This window comes from Culex pipiens, chromosome 2 (genome assembly GCF_016801865.2).
Source record: "Culex pipiens pallens isolate TS chromosome 2, TS_CPP_V2, whole genome shotgun sequence".
Taxonomy (NCBI): Eukaryota; Metazoa; Arthropoda; class Insecta; order Diptera; family Culicidae; genus Culex; species Culex pipiens.
The window spans coordinates 93,971,536-93,989,468 of record NC_068938.1 but is presented as its reverse complement, the minus strand read 5'-3'; the positions used below and the strand labels follow the sequence as shown (position 1 = coordinate 93,989,468).

At 43.8% G+C, this 17,933-nt stretch overlaps 2 protein-coding genes across 3 annotated transcripts in view; one reads left to right on the top strand and one right to left on the bottom strand.

Annotated features, from left to right (window-relative positions):
* Positions 1-1,012: 1,012 nt before the first annotated feature.
* On the top strand, positions 1,013-12,039 carry LOC120415491 (neurogenic locus notch homolog protein 2-like). Its single transcript, XM_039577059.2, has 12 exons — positions 1,013-1,264; positions 1,326-1,562; positions 4,713-4,925; positions 4,985-5,089; positions 5,160-5,255; positions 5,313-5,954; positions 7,001-7,222; positions 7,284-7,493; positions 7,552-7,821; positions 7,883-10,210; positions 10,268-10,486; positions 10,568-12,039. The coding sequence occupies exons 1-12, from the start codon at positions 1,093-1,095 to the stop codon at positions 11,980-11,982; spliced, it is 6,129 nt and encodes a 2,042-aa protein (XP_039432993.2). The 5' UTR covers positions 1,013-1,092; the 3' UTR covers positions 11,983-12,039.
* Positions 12,040-14,980: 2,941 nt separating this feature from the next.
* The window catches only part of LOC120415468 (serine/threonine-protein kinase grp), a 42,735-nt gene continuing 39,782 nt past the window's right edge, over positions 14,981-17,933 (bottom strand). The window contains exon 6 of one of the 2 annotated variants that reach the window (XM_039577028.2): positions 14,981-15,816. In XM_039577028.2, the coding sequence (XP_039432962.1) occupies positions 15,188-15,816 (629 nt within the window). In that variant the 3' untranslated portion in view covers positions 14,981-15,187. The remainder of the gene's footprint in view (positions 15,817-17,933) is intronic. The other variant, XM_039577027.2, reaches the window with a different exon arrangement.

Genomic DNA, 17,933 nt, shown 5'->3' with positions numbered 1-17,933 from the left:
AATAAATACTTACGGACTTGCCGAATTCGGCCATTCAGCGGGAAGAAATACATTCGCCCTTTTTTCTTTGTTTTCGGCCATCTTGGTATTCGGTGACGTTGAAAAAATACACTCCTAATTTTTAGTACACGTCAATAAAAATCGAAGTGAAAACAACAATCGTGTTTGCCGAACTGACAAAATATTTGTGGGATTGATAATAAGTGATTATTAAACTCACAAAATTGGTTTGTCACTTCAATAATCCAAGATATTCGTTGATAACAAACAAGTTTGTTGATTCAAACTCACAAAATTTCTGTGCGTGATGTTAGGCTATTTCCTCAAAAATTTTGAACGAAAAAAAATCGTGACTTCACCTTAAAATTTAACTTTTAAACATAAAAATTGAAAAATCCCATAGAAGTGGCGTGTATTTTTCTTTCAGTGTATTTTTTTCAGAAAGCCCGTCCAATTTCCTACAAGTTTGTCTTTGACCACTTTTTGGTACGAGGTACAGTCATTTTTAAATTACTGAATACAAAAATATCTAAATAACTTACACCCTTCTCAAATGTCATTTTCGAGTACAATTGGATCCATGTACACAAAAATGTCTTATATAGGCCTAGGATAACATGTTTACAAAGTTTCATTGAAATCGGAGAAAGTTGGGTACAAAAGTACCAGAAAAATTCCTGATTTGAGATGGAATTGCTCAATATGAAAAAAATTACCTAATTTAGCCAATTTTAGAATTTAGAATTGCTCCAGATTGATGAGTCCAGCTGCAACATTCATTCAGAAATGATGTGTTCGATTGCTATTCAGCCAGTTGGACAAAATAGTCAAAACATTCCATTATCTCCCCGTGGATAAGAAAAATCCACTGCCAATATCTTTACAACCCTCGTACAGCTCACGCGGATTGCGTATTTGGGATTTGGGCCCGATAATGGTTCGCTTGATAAGGGTCAATCTGTCTATAAATCCACCAGGTCGGGAATCATCGAGTCCCAATTTTGACGGAAATTTCAACCAATTCGGTTCATTCGCGTGTTCGTCAGTTTGATTAGTGAGTGATGTGAGGAAAAAAATTTCTAAAGTGCAAAAATGCAGTGGAAAATTGTGCTATCGATAGTGGTGGTGGGTGCTTTGGTGGAAAATTTAGCCATTGTTGAGGGAATTTCCTGCTACAAGTGTTCAAATTGTGTGAAACTTCCTGAAAACGTCGACACGGTAGATGATACCGAGCCGTGCGAAACTTCCTGTGCCATATGGAAAAGTAGGAATCACGTGATGTCGAGCAGCGGGCAAGAGAATTTTATTGTTTTGAATTTTCGCAGATTCCGCTGATGAAATTGAACGTGGGTGTGAACCTATCGATCCTGAAGTTGAATTGAAACACAAATGCACTGATGACTTGTGTAACGTTGCTAACATTCCGATTTGTAAGCAGTGTTCGGAAAATCTGGATGATTGTAAACCCGTGTTTTGTAAAATTAACGATGGCGATGATGATGATGACGACGGTGGAGATAATGATGATGATGACGATGGTCTATGTTACATCAGTAAAGGAGGTAACCTTCACCTTAGGCTAGAAATGTACATTCCTAATGGAAAATAGTTCAAGTACGACTTTGGTATAATTAACTCTTGGAGCAAAGACTGTCAATGAAATGATATGTAAAATGCTTCTATAAACCCAATTTTAATTACCAAAAAGTTCAAAAAAAAAAACCTAGCGGATTGCTCATTGTTCGGAACGTAGCAATACAATTATCTAGGGTATGTGGGTATCTTTGAGAACGATTGAGATAAGATCAGGATGTCCGGAACCAAGACACAATAAAATATTATTAGCACTGTCACATAAAATAAAACGAGGTCATCACAAAGTGGTTAAAACTGAAGAAAATGATAAAAATAACTCTAATCAAATGTTTAAATCAAATAAAACAAGAAATAATAAAACATATAACAAAACAAAAAAAAATATTAGCATTACTATCAGGGTGCATGAATCATTAATTCAAAAAAATACCAAGGCATATTTTGTACAAAAATACAACAACTAAATATTAGAAAAGAAAATAAGGCCAAAGTTATAACAATATATGAACATAAATTTAGAAAGATTTAATTTTGTTTCGAACATTATTTACCCGCTAATAAACCATTCGCATTTGTGATTTGATTATTCGAAGTGATTTTTTCCAAGACCTTCGGATAATCGAGTCCGGACTGTATCAATCAACGCCGGAGAAAGTCTCAATTTGACCCTGACATTGCCAAAAAAATATTTGAAAATTACAAAAATAAAACTAGAAAAAGGCCCAGCACCAGGCCAAACAATTTATTTTTAATACGGCATTTAAGTAAATTATGTTAGTTGCGCATATTGAAGTGCCTCCAACACATATAGAGTATTTCAAACTTTGGATAACTTTTTTAGTGAGTTTATAAGAAAATATAAGGGCGTCCAATTTTCCCGGGAAACGGGATGTTTTTTTCATATCCCGGGAATTCCCGGGATCTTGGGAAATTTTTGAAACAGTCATAAGATCTTTGTTTTCATTATATTTGTTATGTAGAATAGAAATAGCTCAAAAAGATTAATTGATGATAGTCTACACTTCAATTTAACCAAGGATGATTGTTTTTAAATAGCAAAAGAAATAAAAAATCTTTTTTTTGTTATTAGTTGTGCTTTAGATTTTAAATGAATTATAATGTTTAATTTCAGTGTGATTCATATTAAATAAGTTATTTTTATATTTCTTTTATACAGCAATTCCCCAGGATAACAGCATAGAAAAAAATAAAAGTGCTCGGATCGGGCTCAAAATTTATCTGGGGGTTCCATGGCCGAATAATTAGACCCGTATTTTTTTTTTGGCCATTAGGGTGACCTACGCCGTGTTAGGGTGGTCTGAAAATTGCCATTTTCGTCGATTTTCGCAAAAACCACATTTTTCGAATGAAAGGTGATAGGTTGGTTTATCAAAGAAAAATAATAAGAAGTTTCAAAAATCTAACCTAACATATGAAAAGGGCGTATGAAACATTAAAATGCCGTTTTGACGGTGTCTGGACCAAAGAGCCTATGTCTGGAAATATTTTTATCGGATTCTGCAGACATTTATACATAACATACTAAAAAATGGGAGGAGTTCATTAACAGGATTCCGAGATATTTTGAAAATAAAATCCGTTTTTTTCGACGCGCCGCGCGCAGAAACCGGAAAATAACGAAATCGACAAAAAATCAACTCAAAAATTAGACAAAGAAAAACATTGTTTTGTGATTCGATTATTCGAAGTGATTTTTTCCTAGGCTTTCGAATAATGGAGTCTGGACCGTATCAATCAACGCGGGAGAAAGTCTTAATTTGACCTGACATTACCAAAAACTATTTCAAAAATTACAACAAAAAAAAAACTAATAAAAGTTTTAACACCAGGCCAAAAATTGTCCGAACACCTCATTAATTTAAAAAATGTATTGATTTTTAATAAAGCACTAAAGCAAATGATGTTAGTTGCGCATTTCGAAGTGCCTCCAACAACTTTTGATAACATTTTTTGTAAGTTTATATGAAAATTTTATGGTGTCCAATTTTTCCGGGTTTTGAATTTCCCGGGAAACGGGGCACATATTTTTGGAATCCCGGGAATCCGTCTCTTTTGTATTCATAGAAATAAAAAAAACGGTATTTTGTGAAAATTTTTGTATTTAAAAAAAATCTCTTATGGAGTGATAAAGCATACAAAATTCAGCTTTGTTTGATACCCGTATTGCATGTTTTGAAAATTTGATTCTTTTTTCGAAAAAACGATATTTTGTGAAAGTTTTAGTATTTTTCTAAAAGATGTGAAAAAGCATACAAAATTTCACTTCGTTTGACATCCACATTGCATGTTTTGAAAATTTGAGTATTTTCGAAAAAATAGGGTAATTTGTAAAATTTTGATATTTAAAAAAAACGAATCAAGTGAAAAAGCATATAAAATTTTAGAAAGATTTTAAAAATGAGTTATCGTCCATTATCGGCGATAAGATTATCACCGATAGAATTTTCGAAATAACGATAAATTATCGTTGTCGTCCCGACGATAATGATAACGATTATCGTTATCGTTAGACGATAATTTTATAGATTAACAACCTTGATAAATTATCAAAATGCGTTGTTAAAATTATCCAAAATATATATTAGGGCAGAGAACTTAATTGTTTAAGTACCGTAAACTGGGGTGACTTTGATAGCCCGGGGTGACTTTGATAGGTTTTTCAAATGCCCGTCAAATTAATATCTAAACATTTTTGAGAATTTTGAGTATGTAAGCATTAAGGGATAGCTTATTATCGAACATATATGCAAAAATGTGACTGTTACATTGGATGTATCAAAATTAGTGGTCAAATCAAATTTCTATCAATGTCACCCCGGGCTATCAAAGTAACCCCAGTTTACGGTATTATAATACTTATAAACTTATAAAAACATCAAAATGCTCCACGGAATTTTTTTTGGCTTAATTTAAAGACTTTCATTTATAAATTATTTCTGTTCTTTTTTTGCAAGTCAATGAGGACATTCTTTCGCGTTGATTGATATAAAAAAGTTGAAACTTTACCAGAAGTTTAGGTATTTCAAAAACGGGTTTTCTGTAAATGGCTATTCGAACAAAAATTTATTCTAACCGACCAAAAAAATCTTTTCCAGACGACAGCCGAGGCTGCGTATCGGATCTGGACGAATACAACGAAGACGACTATTTATTCTGCAGCACGGAAAACTGCAACCGAGTGGTGACTTGCGTGAAGTGCAATTCGGCCGAAAATCCCGACTGTCTTGAAAATTGGGAAAATTACGCAAATCAAAGATGTCCCAACGGAGAAAAGATTTACGAAAAGGGTTGCTTTCGCGAGGAATTTGGTAAGTTTTGGTACAGTTGTAAGGAAATATTGAAATTGATACCGTTTGCATTTCAACAGATGCCACCGACTTCCGGTTGGGATGCACAAGTGAGCTGATGGATCCTGATGCAATAGAATCCTCAAAATTCAAAAAGTGCACGGACGAGAATTGTAACAAAAAGGGTAAGGACATTTAGAACGAAATTATTTTGATAACTGACAAACGTGTATGTTTTTTTTTTTGTTTTGATAGAATTCATGAATTGTTATACTTGCGGTGGCAATTGTGAAATACGTGATACGACAGTTTGTACGGATTATTACACGACATGTTTGACGGGATATACAAGTAAGTATTATGAACCAAAATGCACAAAATACCTAACATTAATTACTATTCACCTAGGAATCGCGAAAGAATGGTTTCGTGAATGTACGGACACGTTAGGAGACGTTAAGGAAGGTGGATTTGATTTCTACGACATATGTAATGAAACGCTGTGCAACGACCAGGCCTTCCCGAGCCACCTGCAGTGTTACCAGTGTACCGACAACTGTGACGTTCTTACCGACGCTGAACTCGATTTTTGCCCTGCCACGGAAGCTCAATACTGTTTCACCTTGCGGACAGACGGCGGAGAGCTGATTCACGGCTGTGACCAGGACGCTCGCGCCGATGAATGTCAAGAGCGGAAAAATTGCCTAAAGTGCGAATCGGGTGGCTGTAACGGTGCCGACCCGGAACCGGTACAGTGTGTTACCTGTGACTCCACGGAGGATTGTAAAGCAACTGGAAACGAACCTAAGGATTGTGATTTCTTTGAAGAATGCATCTTGGATTACGGCACGGGTGATCTGACCAAAGGTTGCTCGTCAGGGTTGGACTCGTGCGATTCGAACACGTGTAAGGTTTGCAGTGAGTCTCGCTGTAACGAACACCATTGCGTTCGATGTAGTTCAGAAATGCAAGAGGATTGCATCTCCGGAAAGGGAAACGTCGGGTACGAGCTGTGTTCAGCTGAGGAAAAGTGCGTTGCCTTTGTGGACGGTAAGTTGGTATTAATTTTGTACACGCACAGAAATTTTGTGAGTTTGAATCAACAAACTTGTTTGTTATCAACGAATATCTTGGATTATTGAAGTGACAAACCAATTTTGTGAGTTTAATAATCACTTATTATCAATCCCACAAATATTTTGTCAGTTCGGCAAACACGATTGTTGTTTTCACTTCGATTTTTATTGACGTGTACTAAAAATTAGGAGTGTATTTTTTCAACGTCACCGAATACCAAGATGGCCGAAAACAAAGAAAAAAGGGCGAATGTATTTCTTCCCGCTGAATGGCCGAATTCGGCAAGTCCGTAAGTATTTATTAAATTTTGAAACGGATCTAAATATACCTAATGTATTCATCTTTTCATACCGATCAGGGACGGTCGCAAATCAAACTAGGAATTACTGGTCCAGTTCCGGAGAACGTTTCGGTTTTCCTGATAGTTTCAGGTAAGAGTGAATTCTTTGGTTTTTATTTTCTTTTAGGAACAACCGAGCAAATAAGTTGATTACCAGGTGATAAATTTATTTTTCAGCATTTTTCCAAAATGATCCCACAACGATGACAGCCAAGGATTTCCCAGGATTCCCCAGTGAGCTGCTTGAAAATAGAGTGTAATACGAGGACAAAGGAGTCATTGACCGAGTCGAATTTTATGATGAATGTAAGTTTGATTAGTATTTCGTAATAAATAAAATATAAACAAACTGAGATACACTTTTGCATTTTAATAAATGAAAAAAGAAGAAGAAAAAGAAAAACCAGAATAGCAGTTTGATAAAATGGATTCTTCTTTTGATAAACATGTTTGTTGAACCACCACTCATGATTGTTGTTAGAGTAAAAATGTCACGTTAGGGCATTGACAAACATGTTTATTAGAACCACAAAATTTGTTAGGTTGAATTTGACAAACATGTTTACTGGCCCTGAGATGACAATCCTGTTTGTGGGATGCACCCAACATTTTGCTAGGTTTACAATCGGATTTTTCTGCGTGTAGTTGTCAAGCGATTGATATCAAGTATAATACACAGAACAAGGATTCACCGTCCGTGGATGCAAGGCAAGCTTCCCGGAGCTGGACTGTACGGATGAGAGCTGCAATGAATACGATGGGCCAGGCAGCAATGACGAGCTGTTTCCGGCGAACGCCTGGCAGTGCCATCACTGCACCGGTCTGGATTGCGATATAGGTTCCACGACAACAAAATACTGCCCAAGTAGCACCAAGCTTGGATGTTTCACCATGTTTGATGGTGAGTTGAACAACTGCTGATCAAAGCAATGCAGTATACATAAGAAATTAACCAATTCCAGGTGACAAGATAACCGATCGAGGATGTGTTACCGAAGACATGAAATGCGAAGACGATCCAAATTGTTTCAGTTGCACCACTAGAGCCAACTGTAACGACCAAGAGCCACGGGAGTGCAATGCCTGTACCTTCATAAATGCCGAAGGCGATTGCTTGCAAGATCCGGAGCAAACCTGCAAAACCATGACCGGTTGCGTAGCGTTCATCGATGGTATGTAAACCTGCATATCCAAACCGAACACACAGAAGAATCAACGAACCCATTCCAGACGACAACACGATCGTGCGGGACTGCGCCCAAAACGTGCCCAAGTGTCGGGATGGATCGTGTGAGCCACGCTCGACAAACGATCAAGACGTGTGCAGCGATGGCGAAGGCAGCTGGAAGGTTTGCGACTCCAACCAAGCGGAGGACAAGTGCTGGCGCTACCAAAGGGAGGGTGAAGTCCGCACAGGATGTAGCGAAGACCGGGACGAGATTTGCGGAGCTGGAAGCGAGCATTGCAAGGCGTGCAGCTCAATCCTGTGCAATGAGCAAGGTTACGCACGTTGTACGACGGGGTGAATACAAAGATACTAACGGAACTTGTAATATTGCAGAGATCGCCGAGTGTTCCTGCTCGGATTGCGGCCAGCAGTCCACGAAGCTGTGTGAGGATCCCAACAGTAAATGCTACGCGGGGATCAAGGATGGTCTGGTTATCATGGGATGTTCAGAGGACTTGGAGTCCGAGGAAGGGGTCACTACTTGCGAGGGAGCGCTGTGCAATTCAGCGTGGAGCTGTCACTCATGTTCGACTCAAGACGGGGAAGACTGCTTGCATGATACCGAGAGAAGCTGCGAAACCGTTCTAGGTTGTGTAACGCTGCTTGACGGTAGCAACGTTATCCGAGGTTGCGCGGAAGATCTCTGCGTTGAAGGTTGTGCTGACGTTTGCAACACGGAGTTTTGCAACAATCAGCAAGTGTGCTACGCCTGCGAGGACTGTGAAACGGTCAAGGATCAACCGCTTAAGATGTGCCAGCAGCAAGGTTGTTATTCCGCGCATGATCTCGACGAGCGAACGATCAGACGCGGATGCGCTGACGAAGCAACTGCCGAGCAATGTCAGCCTGGCGTCAACTGCATTGAGTGCGAAGGAACCATGTGTAATGTTGACGAACCGTTGCAGGTGTCGCTGCAGTGCTCCCAATGTGATCTGGGCAGTTGCGTCGATTACGCACCGGCACAGAGTTGCGACAGTGTCGGGCTGCTGATTGATCGATGCGTGAAGTTTGCACCGCTGGGTGTTACGATCTACAGAAGTTGCCTCAGCGGCATAGCCGATGCTGTCAAGGACGTGTGCAAGGTGCAGAGCGAGTTCTGTACGTATTGTGACGAAGACTACTGCAACACTGAGGAGTTGTCATGCCACCAATGTTCCACGGAGGGAGAATCGTTCGGATGTCTTCTAAATCCGACTACCTCTACCGAGTGTAATCCTGGCGATAGCTGTACGACCTGCTTGGACACTGACGGTCACCTACATCGTGGATGCACGAGCGATTTGGCCGGAACTTGCAGCAGCAGACCCGCGCAGAATGTCCAATGTCAACACCCCGATTGTAACTCAGTCATCCTCCCAGCGGATCGTCACGAATGCTATCAGTGCCAAAACTGCTTGCAGGTCGAGCAAAGTGACCGCAAGCCATGCTTGCAGTACAAAGACAGCGAGTCCTGCTACGTGCAGGCAGTGGACGAGCTCACCGTACATCGGGGATGCACTTCGGACGTTCCCGAACCTTGTGCGAACTGTCTTCAGTGCAGCGATGAAAACGGATGCAACTCGATGGGACCTTTACAGAGAAACGAACTCTCCTGCGTAAAATGCACCAGCAACACGGAGTGCGAAGGAAGAGCGTTCGGAAGCCGTTGCGAAACAGATGTTCTGATAGGTCGAACCGATTCTTGCTACACGCAATTCGTAGGAGAATTCGTCATCCAGAAGGGGTGCCTCTCGGATCTAGCAGAGTCCAATCCTTTCTACGACGATTGCCAGCGGAGCAGCGGCAACTGTGCTACCTGTACAACAAATGACTGTAACAAGGGAAAGGCTTGGTGCTACAAGTGTATTTCTGTGGACGATCCGGACTGTTCCGATTCAGCAAATCTGACAAGCTACCGAGCGGAATGCGAAGCCGAATGTGTTACCAAACTGGACGACGAGGGATTCACGGTGCGCGGATGCATCGAAGACTTTGAAGCTTTCGATCGTGTAAGCTGTGAAGCTTCCGATCTGTGCGAAGTTTGTGCGGGAAAGAACTGTAACACGGCTACACTACCAGCGGATGACTACCAAAGCTGCTACCAATGCGAAGGATCGGATTCCAATTGTCTTGAGGCAACGATGGAAGCGATGATGAAAGCATGCCGTAGGCATGTCCAAGACGATCAGTGCTACACATTCGCCGAGAACGCCACCTGGATCACGCGAGGTTGCCTGTCGGATCTGAGCGAACCATGCGTTGAGCCGTGCCTGGCTTGCGCCAATAATGGATGCAACCGGGAGTCCGTGCTGCAGCAGAACTCGCTGGTTTGCGTTACGTGCGAAGGCGCGGCCTGCACGGGAGCGAAGGAAGGTCGACGATGCACGGAGAGGGTGCTGCTGGGACGGCAGGATTCGTGCTACGAGTATGACGATGGGGAAATCGTGCGGAAGGGTTGCTTGAGTGATCTGGTGAAGGGTGACGAAGCTGTGAAGGAGAGTTGCGAGTCGGAGGACTCGGAGAGCTGTAAGCTATGCGATTACAACAACTGTAACGGTGAGCATCATTACTGCGTAAGCTGTGACTCGAGCGAAGATCAGGAGTGTGCTGGAAGAATAAGTCCGGTTCCGGAAGCGCTGCTCGAGGATTGTGATGAGTCTAGATGTGTTTCCAAGTTTGAAGGTAACAACTACATAACTGATATTGAGCCTAGGTTAAAGATCTTGATCTTCACGACAGGAAGTAACACAGTCATCAAGGGATGTGCAAGCGCTTTTGAACCTTGCCGGAAGGGTGATCCCAATTGCAGCGAATGCGAGGGAAGCTTATGCAACAATGTCCCATTCCCGGCGGATCGAATTCTGTGCCATCAGTGCACCGCATGCAACATTCCTACGACGGAAGCCGCCATTTGTGCACGCTACGATCCGGCAGAGTCTTGCTACACCCGGTTGATAGGTAAGTGTAGGGTTTTGACTTGAAACCTCCATCTCTCTACAACGTAAACATAACCTGTTTCAATTTTCGTCAATCTTTCAGGTGGAATCATTCAGCGCGGATGTCTGTCGGAAGCTACGCTGCCGGAATGCGACGACCAGTGCTTTACGTGTACAAGCAACGGATGCAACAACGAACCAAGTCGATACCCCAGTGAGCTGTCCTGTGTGCACTGCCAAGGAGGTAGTCAGTGTTCGGGGGTGACGCCGAACCAGTCAGAACGATGCATGGGATCCGTCGCGTTGGGTGAGACTGACAAGTGCTACACGCTGAGTAGCAACGGGGAAGTGCTGGAAAGAGGCTGTCTAGCGAAGCAGCAGAACAGTTGCGGACAGCTAGCGAGCTGTGAAGAGGTGACCTGTGCCTGCGACAACTGTAATCTAGCAGACAGGGAAAGGCAGTACACTTGCAACAAGTGCGAAGGAAAGGACTGTGGACAGGCGGTGTCCGTGGTTGGAGGAACGTGCACTGGAGCAGCCTGCGTGTCGTACGTCTCCAGGGACGGGCTGGTTTCAAGAGGTTGCTTGCAGGACTACGAGAGCTTGTGCTCGATCTACGGAAACCGACACAGTCTTTGCTTTGGGAACCGCTGCAACGGTGAGGTTTACCCAGTAGGAAGAATGACATGCTACCAGTGCGAGGACTGCACGTCAACGGATCAACAACAAGGCCGCATTTGCCAGAGGTATGTCCACCAAGACGGTTGCTACACATTGACTGACGGAACCAGCGTCAACCGCGGATGTCTGTCTGACTTGCCTCAGCTGAACTGTTCCGGAAACAACTGTGTCTCGTGCAGTGAACCCGATTGCAACCGCCAAGACAGCACGACAACAACTGAAACACCAACCCCAAGCACCACAACCCAAGAAGCAGTCACGACCGAAGACCCCGAAACCACAACGGAAGTTCCGCTCCAGTCCTGCATCATCTGTAGCGAATCGGATACCGACCCAAGCTGCGCTTGGGGCTTTAAACCGTCAGCTGCCATCGCTTGTCCCCTGCTCAACGAAGCCGACTTTGGCTGTTTCCGATGTCGTAAAGATTCCCTCGCCGTACGCGGGTGCGCCGCTGACTTGGATGAGACCAACTGCGACGACGGAACCATCACCGACTGTGACACCACCGGATGTAACGGCGAGAGCTTCCTCCGGCAGCAGTGCGCCGTCTGTACGCGCGACTGTGACGGCTCGAGGGCTTCCTTCACGGTGCAGCTCTGCCCGGGCAATGTGGAGTACGAAAGCCGGGGCTGCTACTTGTTGCGGAACGCGCGCCGGGTCGTTACGGAGCGTGGGTGCTTTGCGGAGCTTAGCGAGGAGCAGCGGGCGGATTGTCTGCGCGACGGAGACGACTGCTGGCGATGCACGGAAGATGGATGCAACGGGGGAGCGGCGATGCGGACGTTTTGGGTGGGAATTTTAGGAGCGTTGGCTTTGGCGCTGGTGAGGGCGTGGTGAGATTGATGAAGATCAACCTTTAATTTATGTTTTGAAATAAACTCAACTCAAAGACAACTTCTCTGTATCTTAACAGCAATTTTTATTTAGGGGGAAATATACCCATTTTAATCACTCTAAGCCGTTCGACCAATTCTCATCACTTTTGCCGTTTTCCGCTATTAAATCATCATTTACAGATGTGTCAATAATGGAGAGTTGCTTGCTCACTTTTATTTGAGCTATTTATTACTTTGGAACAGTCAAAAACACTTTTTGAAAGCAGTAATTCATGATCAAAGTGCTGATAGGCTGATAATAGAAATAGGCTGAAAAAGGGTATGGTTCCCCTATATCGATGCAACGCTGAACAAATTGAAGAATTTCAGATGCTAGACCTTTTAAGCCATCAACACCCATTACTTCAACGAATTCAGCGTATGTGTAGTATTGGAACAAATCGAAATTCCCCAACTATGTCCACCTCCGAAACACCTTAACCTGCATTGCCACGTGCAACCTAAACATGGTATTGGCACAGTTGATGGTCTGTCCGGGTCTCGTGGCTATAGAGGTCTACCGGTCAGATCAGTGTTCTGTACATCGTCAGCTTCGTGTGGCGTTGCACTCGATCCGATGTGAGGGTCTTCCGTAATCCGAAGTACGCACGATTCCCAGCAAAATTACGAGCCCGGCTTTCTTTGCTGGTGTCGTTGTGGGCGATTACCAGTGATCCTAAGTAAACGAACTCGCTCGTCTGTTCAAACAAATCATCATCCACAGCTAGAAGGGTGAGACACAAAGGGCCGACGTCCTTCGTGTACCTTCAGTCGGGTCCAGACATCTTTTACCATCCCAAGGTTTCTTGCCACAATGTCGACATCATCTAAAGGGATCTGCTAGTTCCCCAGAAATACGCACGTGACACATCACACCATCCAAGGTAGCCTTCATCAGCCGAGTCAGTTTATCCGGGAATCCGTTCTCGTGCATAATCTGCCAAAAATCATAGGCAAAAATCATATCATAGGCCGCCTTGAAATCGATGAAGATGTGATGTGTGGGCACGTTGTAATCACGACATTTCTCGAGGATTTGTCGGAGATATGTGGTCCGTGGTAGCACGCGCGCCAGTGAAGTCTGCTTGGTACTTGCATGGGGTGACAGCTGACGGTAGAGGATCTGGGAGAGGATTTTTTAGGCCGCGTTAATAAGCGTGATGCCGCAGTCTAGCTTATCGCCCTTTTGTAGATGGGGCACACGACAACATTCATCCATTCCTCTGGTAACTTCTCCTTCCAGATCTTGGAAATGACACAGTAAAGCGTCCTCGCCAGTTTCTCTCCTTCATATTTGAAGAGCTCACCGGGTAACCGATCCTTGCTGGCAGCTATGTTGTTCTTCAGCTTCCTGATCTCCCCTTCACCGTCTCCAGATCAGATTTTGGGAACTGTTCATCAGCTGCGGTCGGCCCATGGTCGACTCCAACGCCGTCACCGTTCGCATCATCGCCGTTGAGGTGCCCGTTGAAGTCCTGCTTCCATCTATCCAACACCTCGCTCTTGTTCACGATCAGGTTCCCCGCGTTGTCCCTGCACACGTCGGCTCGCAACACAAAGCCTTTATGGGACCGGTTCACCTTCTCGTAAAATTTCCGCGACTCGTTAGCTACTCCATTTCTGCTCAGTCTCAGACATCCTGCTGGCGCTTCTTAAGCTTGAAAACCACGACCTGCCGATTCCGAGCCTGCCTGTATCGTTCCACGTTCCCTCTCGTCGCCTTGTGCAGCTTCTTGTCGTAAGCTTGTCGGTAATCTTTGAGCACTCGTCGTCGTACCAATCGTTTCGACTGACTCGGATCGCACTACCCAGCATAGAGTTATCTAAGCCCGATCTCACGCACACTAACACGCCATTTGTTTTGCTGGCGGGTACAAAATTTAACCTCAATCTTTTTCGTGTACGTACACGCAATACATGCGCACTAGGGTGCCCAGAAAAAATGACCCCCTGCTCCACAAGCGAAAAACGGTTTTTTGGGTAATTTTAAGCATCTGTGTAAATTTTGAGCGAAATTAGATGAGATTAACCCATTGATACCCGAGCCTAAAGTTGGTGAAAAAAATGTTTTTCATACAAAAATGACATTTTTAGATCGCTAATAACTTTTTAGGATCGAGTTTTACAGCTTTGGTATGTTCTACAAAGTTGTAGAGCATTAAATTTTCAATAAGAATCTCACGTTTGGGAATATTTGGATGGAAGTAGCGCACCGTGCAGACCAAACCGTAAGAAAGTTGAGTTTTCCATACATTTTTTCAATTTTTCCCATACAAACTTCACCCCCGAGTATCAATGGGTAAATGTTGACCGATTTTGCCCATATTTAGCCCAGAGTCCTAAAATAGCTCAAGAAACAATAATCAGCTTGTGGAGCGAGGTTTTGAGAAAAAGTCCCATATTCTGGGCACCCTAATGCGCACGTAGATAATTCTATGGCTACTCCAACCACCCTCGAGCAAGGCTGCGCCAAGCTCCTCCTCAACTGGCAGGTTCGTTTCCAACTGCTGCGCGTAACTGTGAACAACTTCCCCGTTCTGGAGACATACGGTGTTGGTGTAACACCGTCGTCAGCTTTGAGCGCAGGTCAACTCCAACTAGGTAGTGGTCCGGGTCAATATTGTCCTGGTGGCTTTGTGAATGTCCTTGCCAGGATAATAGGTGCTCCTGACCACCATTCCACGGGAGACTGCAAAGTCGACGCAGCGTTGGCCTTTGCCGTTCGTGACCGTATGTAGACTTTCTGGGCCAATGTTGGTTCTGACGTCGGTTATGTGTGACGACCTGATTCCCAGGGGGTACCTACCGAAGAAGCTGCGCCGGAAGAAGTATCTACAGGCCTTGTTCTAATTTCTGGGGATTCTATTTGAGCGTTGAAATCACAAATGACAATCTTGACGCCAAAAGGAAGATTCGGATTGTCCTAGAAGCGATGTAACCACACTGTTGTAAATGTTCATACAAAAATCCTTTATTTTCTTACGCAGCCAATACGTTTGCTGTACTAGTGTTTCTCTCTTCATTGGTAAATTAAACTGAAACAAAAAAATGTAAAGCAAAACAAAATTCCCTGATTTCATCAAACTATCGAACGTGCACTTTGCGCCGTATACTAACTGAGTTTTCATCCGAACACAATTCAATTCGATCACACACTCTCACTATGGCTAAGGCACCGAGTTGGTCGCAATGGCAATGGGCCACGTAACGGGACCCTTCATCACAATATCCTCCAGGCTGTTTTTGATCCGGATGAAGCGTCGTTTAAACTCCAGCCCGCAGCCCTTGGACAGGCGGAAGTCGCACAGGATCTTGCCGTCCATCTCGACGATGTTGGCCTTGAAGATGAGCTGCAGCTTCCGCCGGTCGATGGTCGAGATGGTGATGACGCCCTCGTCGTTGGCCTTCCACGTGTAGCCGAGCTTCTCGAGGGTGGCCGACAGCCGGTTCAGCGTTTCGTCGCACTTGGTCGACACGAAGAAGCGCGTCATGCGCCGAACTAACCGCTGGAACGGCGTCGACTGGGTGGCGCCCACCGATTGGGTCGGGTTGAGCTGGGTGCACAGAATCAGATCATCCAGCATCGTCGGCTGGGAGAAGCAAAACCCGTTGCGGGCTTCGATCGCCTCCTCGAGGCCGTGCACCTCGGTCTGGGCGATCGTTGGCACCGGTTGCGATTGGCAGAGGCGCGACGTCGAATCGTCCAGCGGCGTGGACAGGTCCTGGTTCGAGCAGAGCCGCTTCGCTCGGGGTGAAATAACGCCATCGACCGCGTCGCGTCCGCTCTCCGAGTGACCTGGCGGGAGGGAAAAAGGGTAAGTAAATGATTTGAGATAACTTAAGCGATACGGAAGCAATAAACGAAACAATCATTCACACAAACACAGGAGATAATCAGCGGCCAACTAAAGCGAAACTCAAAAGTCAGCATTCATTAGGTTTTTGGTGATAAAGCTATATGCAATCGGAAACGGGCAGCATACAGCTAAAATCACCAAAGATCCAATAAACGTGAGAGGCGTGCGTGCGGGGAGGCAAAATGGGGTCGGGGGAGATACAAACTAAAATGCACTCAAAACACTGCACAAGCAATCGATAACGGAAACGAAACACACAAAAAAAAAGAACCTAAATTGAAACGAAGGCAGATGTCGGCTCTAGTTCCAATCTTCCATGCTTTGGTAATCTAGCTTTATGAAATATTAAATTCTATCATACAGCTAAAGCGCCAAAGCATGGACGACGGCCAGTCGCGGCGTGTTAAGGGTTTTTGGGTGACGGATGCAGTGTTCACTTTGGGGTGTTTGCAATGCCACAGCATTGGCCAAGGTACCGAGGTGCTCACAGGAACTGTAAATGGTATCACGCTGAGAGTCACTCAGTACCTGAGCCAAGATTGGGCGAGATGTGGTGCGCGCCGGTGTAGGTTTGATGTTTGTCACTTGTTCACCGAGGTTTGTGTCACAACAATTCCCGACTTTGTTGTTGTTTGATCTCTTTTCGTAGTTGATTTTTATTCAAATTAAAAATATATTTTTTTCTTCATAGCATTGCTGCTCTGATGGCACGTCGACGGGTATGTGAAAATTCATGTCCAGCGAGTATTCCATGGTTGTTGTTGCCTTACTAACATAAAATTGACTTTTTTGAAAATATATCGATATTGCCTATGTTTCCCGATTTCAAGTTTATTTTAATGCTCACCTTATGATGCAATAAGCTATCAAAAACATCCTAAAGCCAGCAAACGTTGTCAGATCTATTTGGCCGCGTTAAATGCTTTTTTAGGAGCTTATGGTTTTAAGTAAGCTCCTTGGTTTTAAAGAAGCATGAGATAAAACCATTAGGCCTGACATTGCCATCGGGTTTTCAAGACTCTCTTAAAACTTTCATAAAACCTTATTGAAAGTTATTTGGCTTTTATTGCCCGAGGTTTTATGTCCGATGCATAAAACCTGCTTAGAACCTTCAAATCAGCTCATGCATATTAATTGCTGTGAAAGCCAACATAAACTTACAAGCAATCAAGATGCTACCATAAAACCCTTAATAAAACTAGATGGTGGCTAATTGGTTTAAAAATGTTACTTGGGATGGGCTGATTTAAAGTTTCTAAGAAGGTTTTATGCCTCGGCTGAAGCCAAATGGCTTTCAATAATGTTTTATGACAGTTTTGAGAGAGCCTTAAAAACTCCATGGCTATGTCATGCAATGGCTTTATTGCATGCTTCTTTAAAACCAAAGATGTTTTAGCTGTCAAGTGCTATTAGGCATGCAAAAAGCTTACTTAAAACCATAAGCTCATAAAAAGCATTTAACGCGGCCAAATAGTAATGAACAAATATGGTCTGACTGAATGTGATTGACCGCCATATTGGTAGAAAAAATATATTTGAAGAAAACACACATATATGCTGAATTTGTGACATAACTAGTATAACCATCAAAGTTAAGGAGCGGCCGTGGCTGACTGGTTACGGTGTTCGCTTTGTAAGCGAATGGTCCTGGGTTCGATTCCCAGCTGCTCCCAACGAGAAAGTATAGGAAATATAAATCTTGAAACTCTGAACATGAACGAAAAATCAAAGTCGCCCGAGTCGGGGTTCGATCCCCCGTCCTTTGGATTGGTAAGCAAAAATGCTAACCACTACGCATTCACAGCTTGGTGAGCGATGACTGGAATTAGGAATACTGTTACAATCAACTATATACGCGCTGGGTCCTTGTCCATTTGACAAGGGTTCGGAAGTTCTAAATAACGTTTGAACCCGATTGGTGCAAACGTTCTTCAGAGCGGGGCTTGTCGATAAAGCTGAAGTACCTCGCGCTCGGCTAGCCAGCGTAGAAATGGGTCACCGAAGCTCGGCAGAGCTAACACCTTCCAAATGCCTATGCGAGTTATTTGCATGTATA

Bases quoted from the DNA above. Each gene is read 5' to 3' on its own strand.
- LOC120415491 (XM_039577059.2), top strand. From the start codon at position 1,093: ATGCAGTGGAAAATTGTGCTATCGATAGTGGTGGTGGGTGCTTTGGTG. The intron at 4,926-4,984 runs GTAAGTTTTGGT...GCATTTCAACAG, and splicing joins TTGCTTTCGCGAGGAATTTG to ATGCCACCGACTTCCGGTTG. The intron at 7,223-7,283 runs GTGAGTTGAACA...AACCAATTCCAG, and splicing joins ATGTTTCACCATGTTTGATG to GTGACAAGATAACCGATCGA.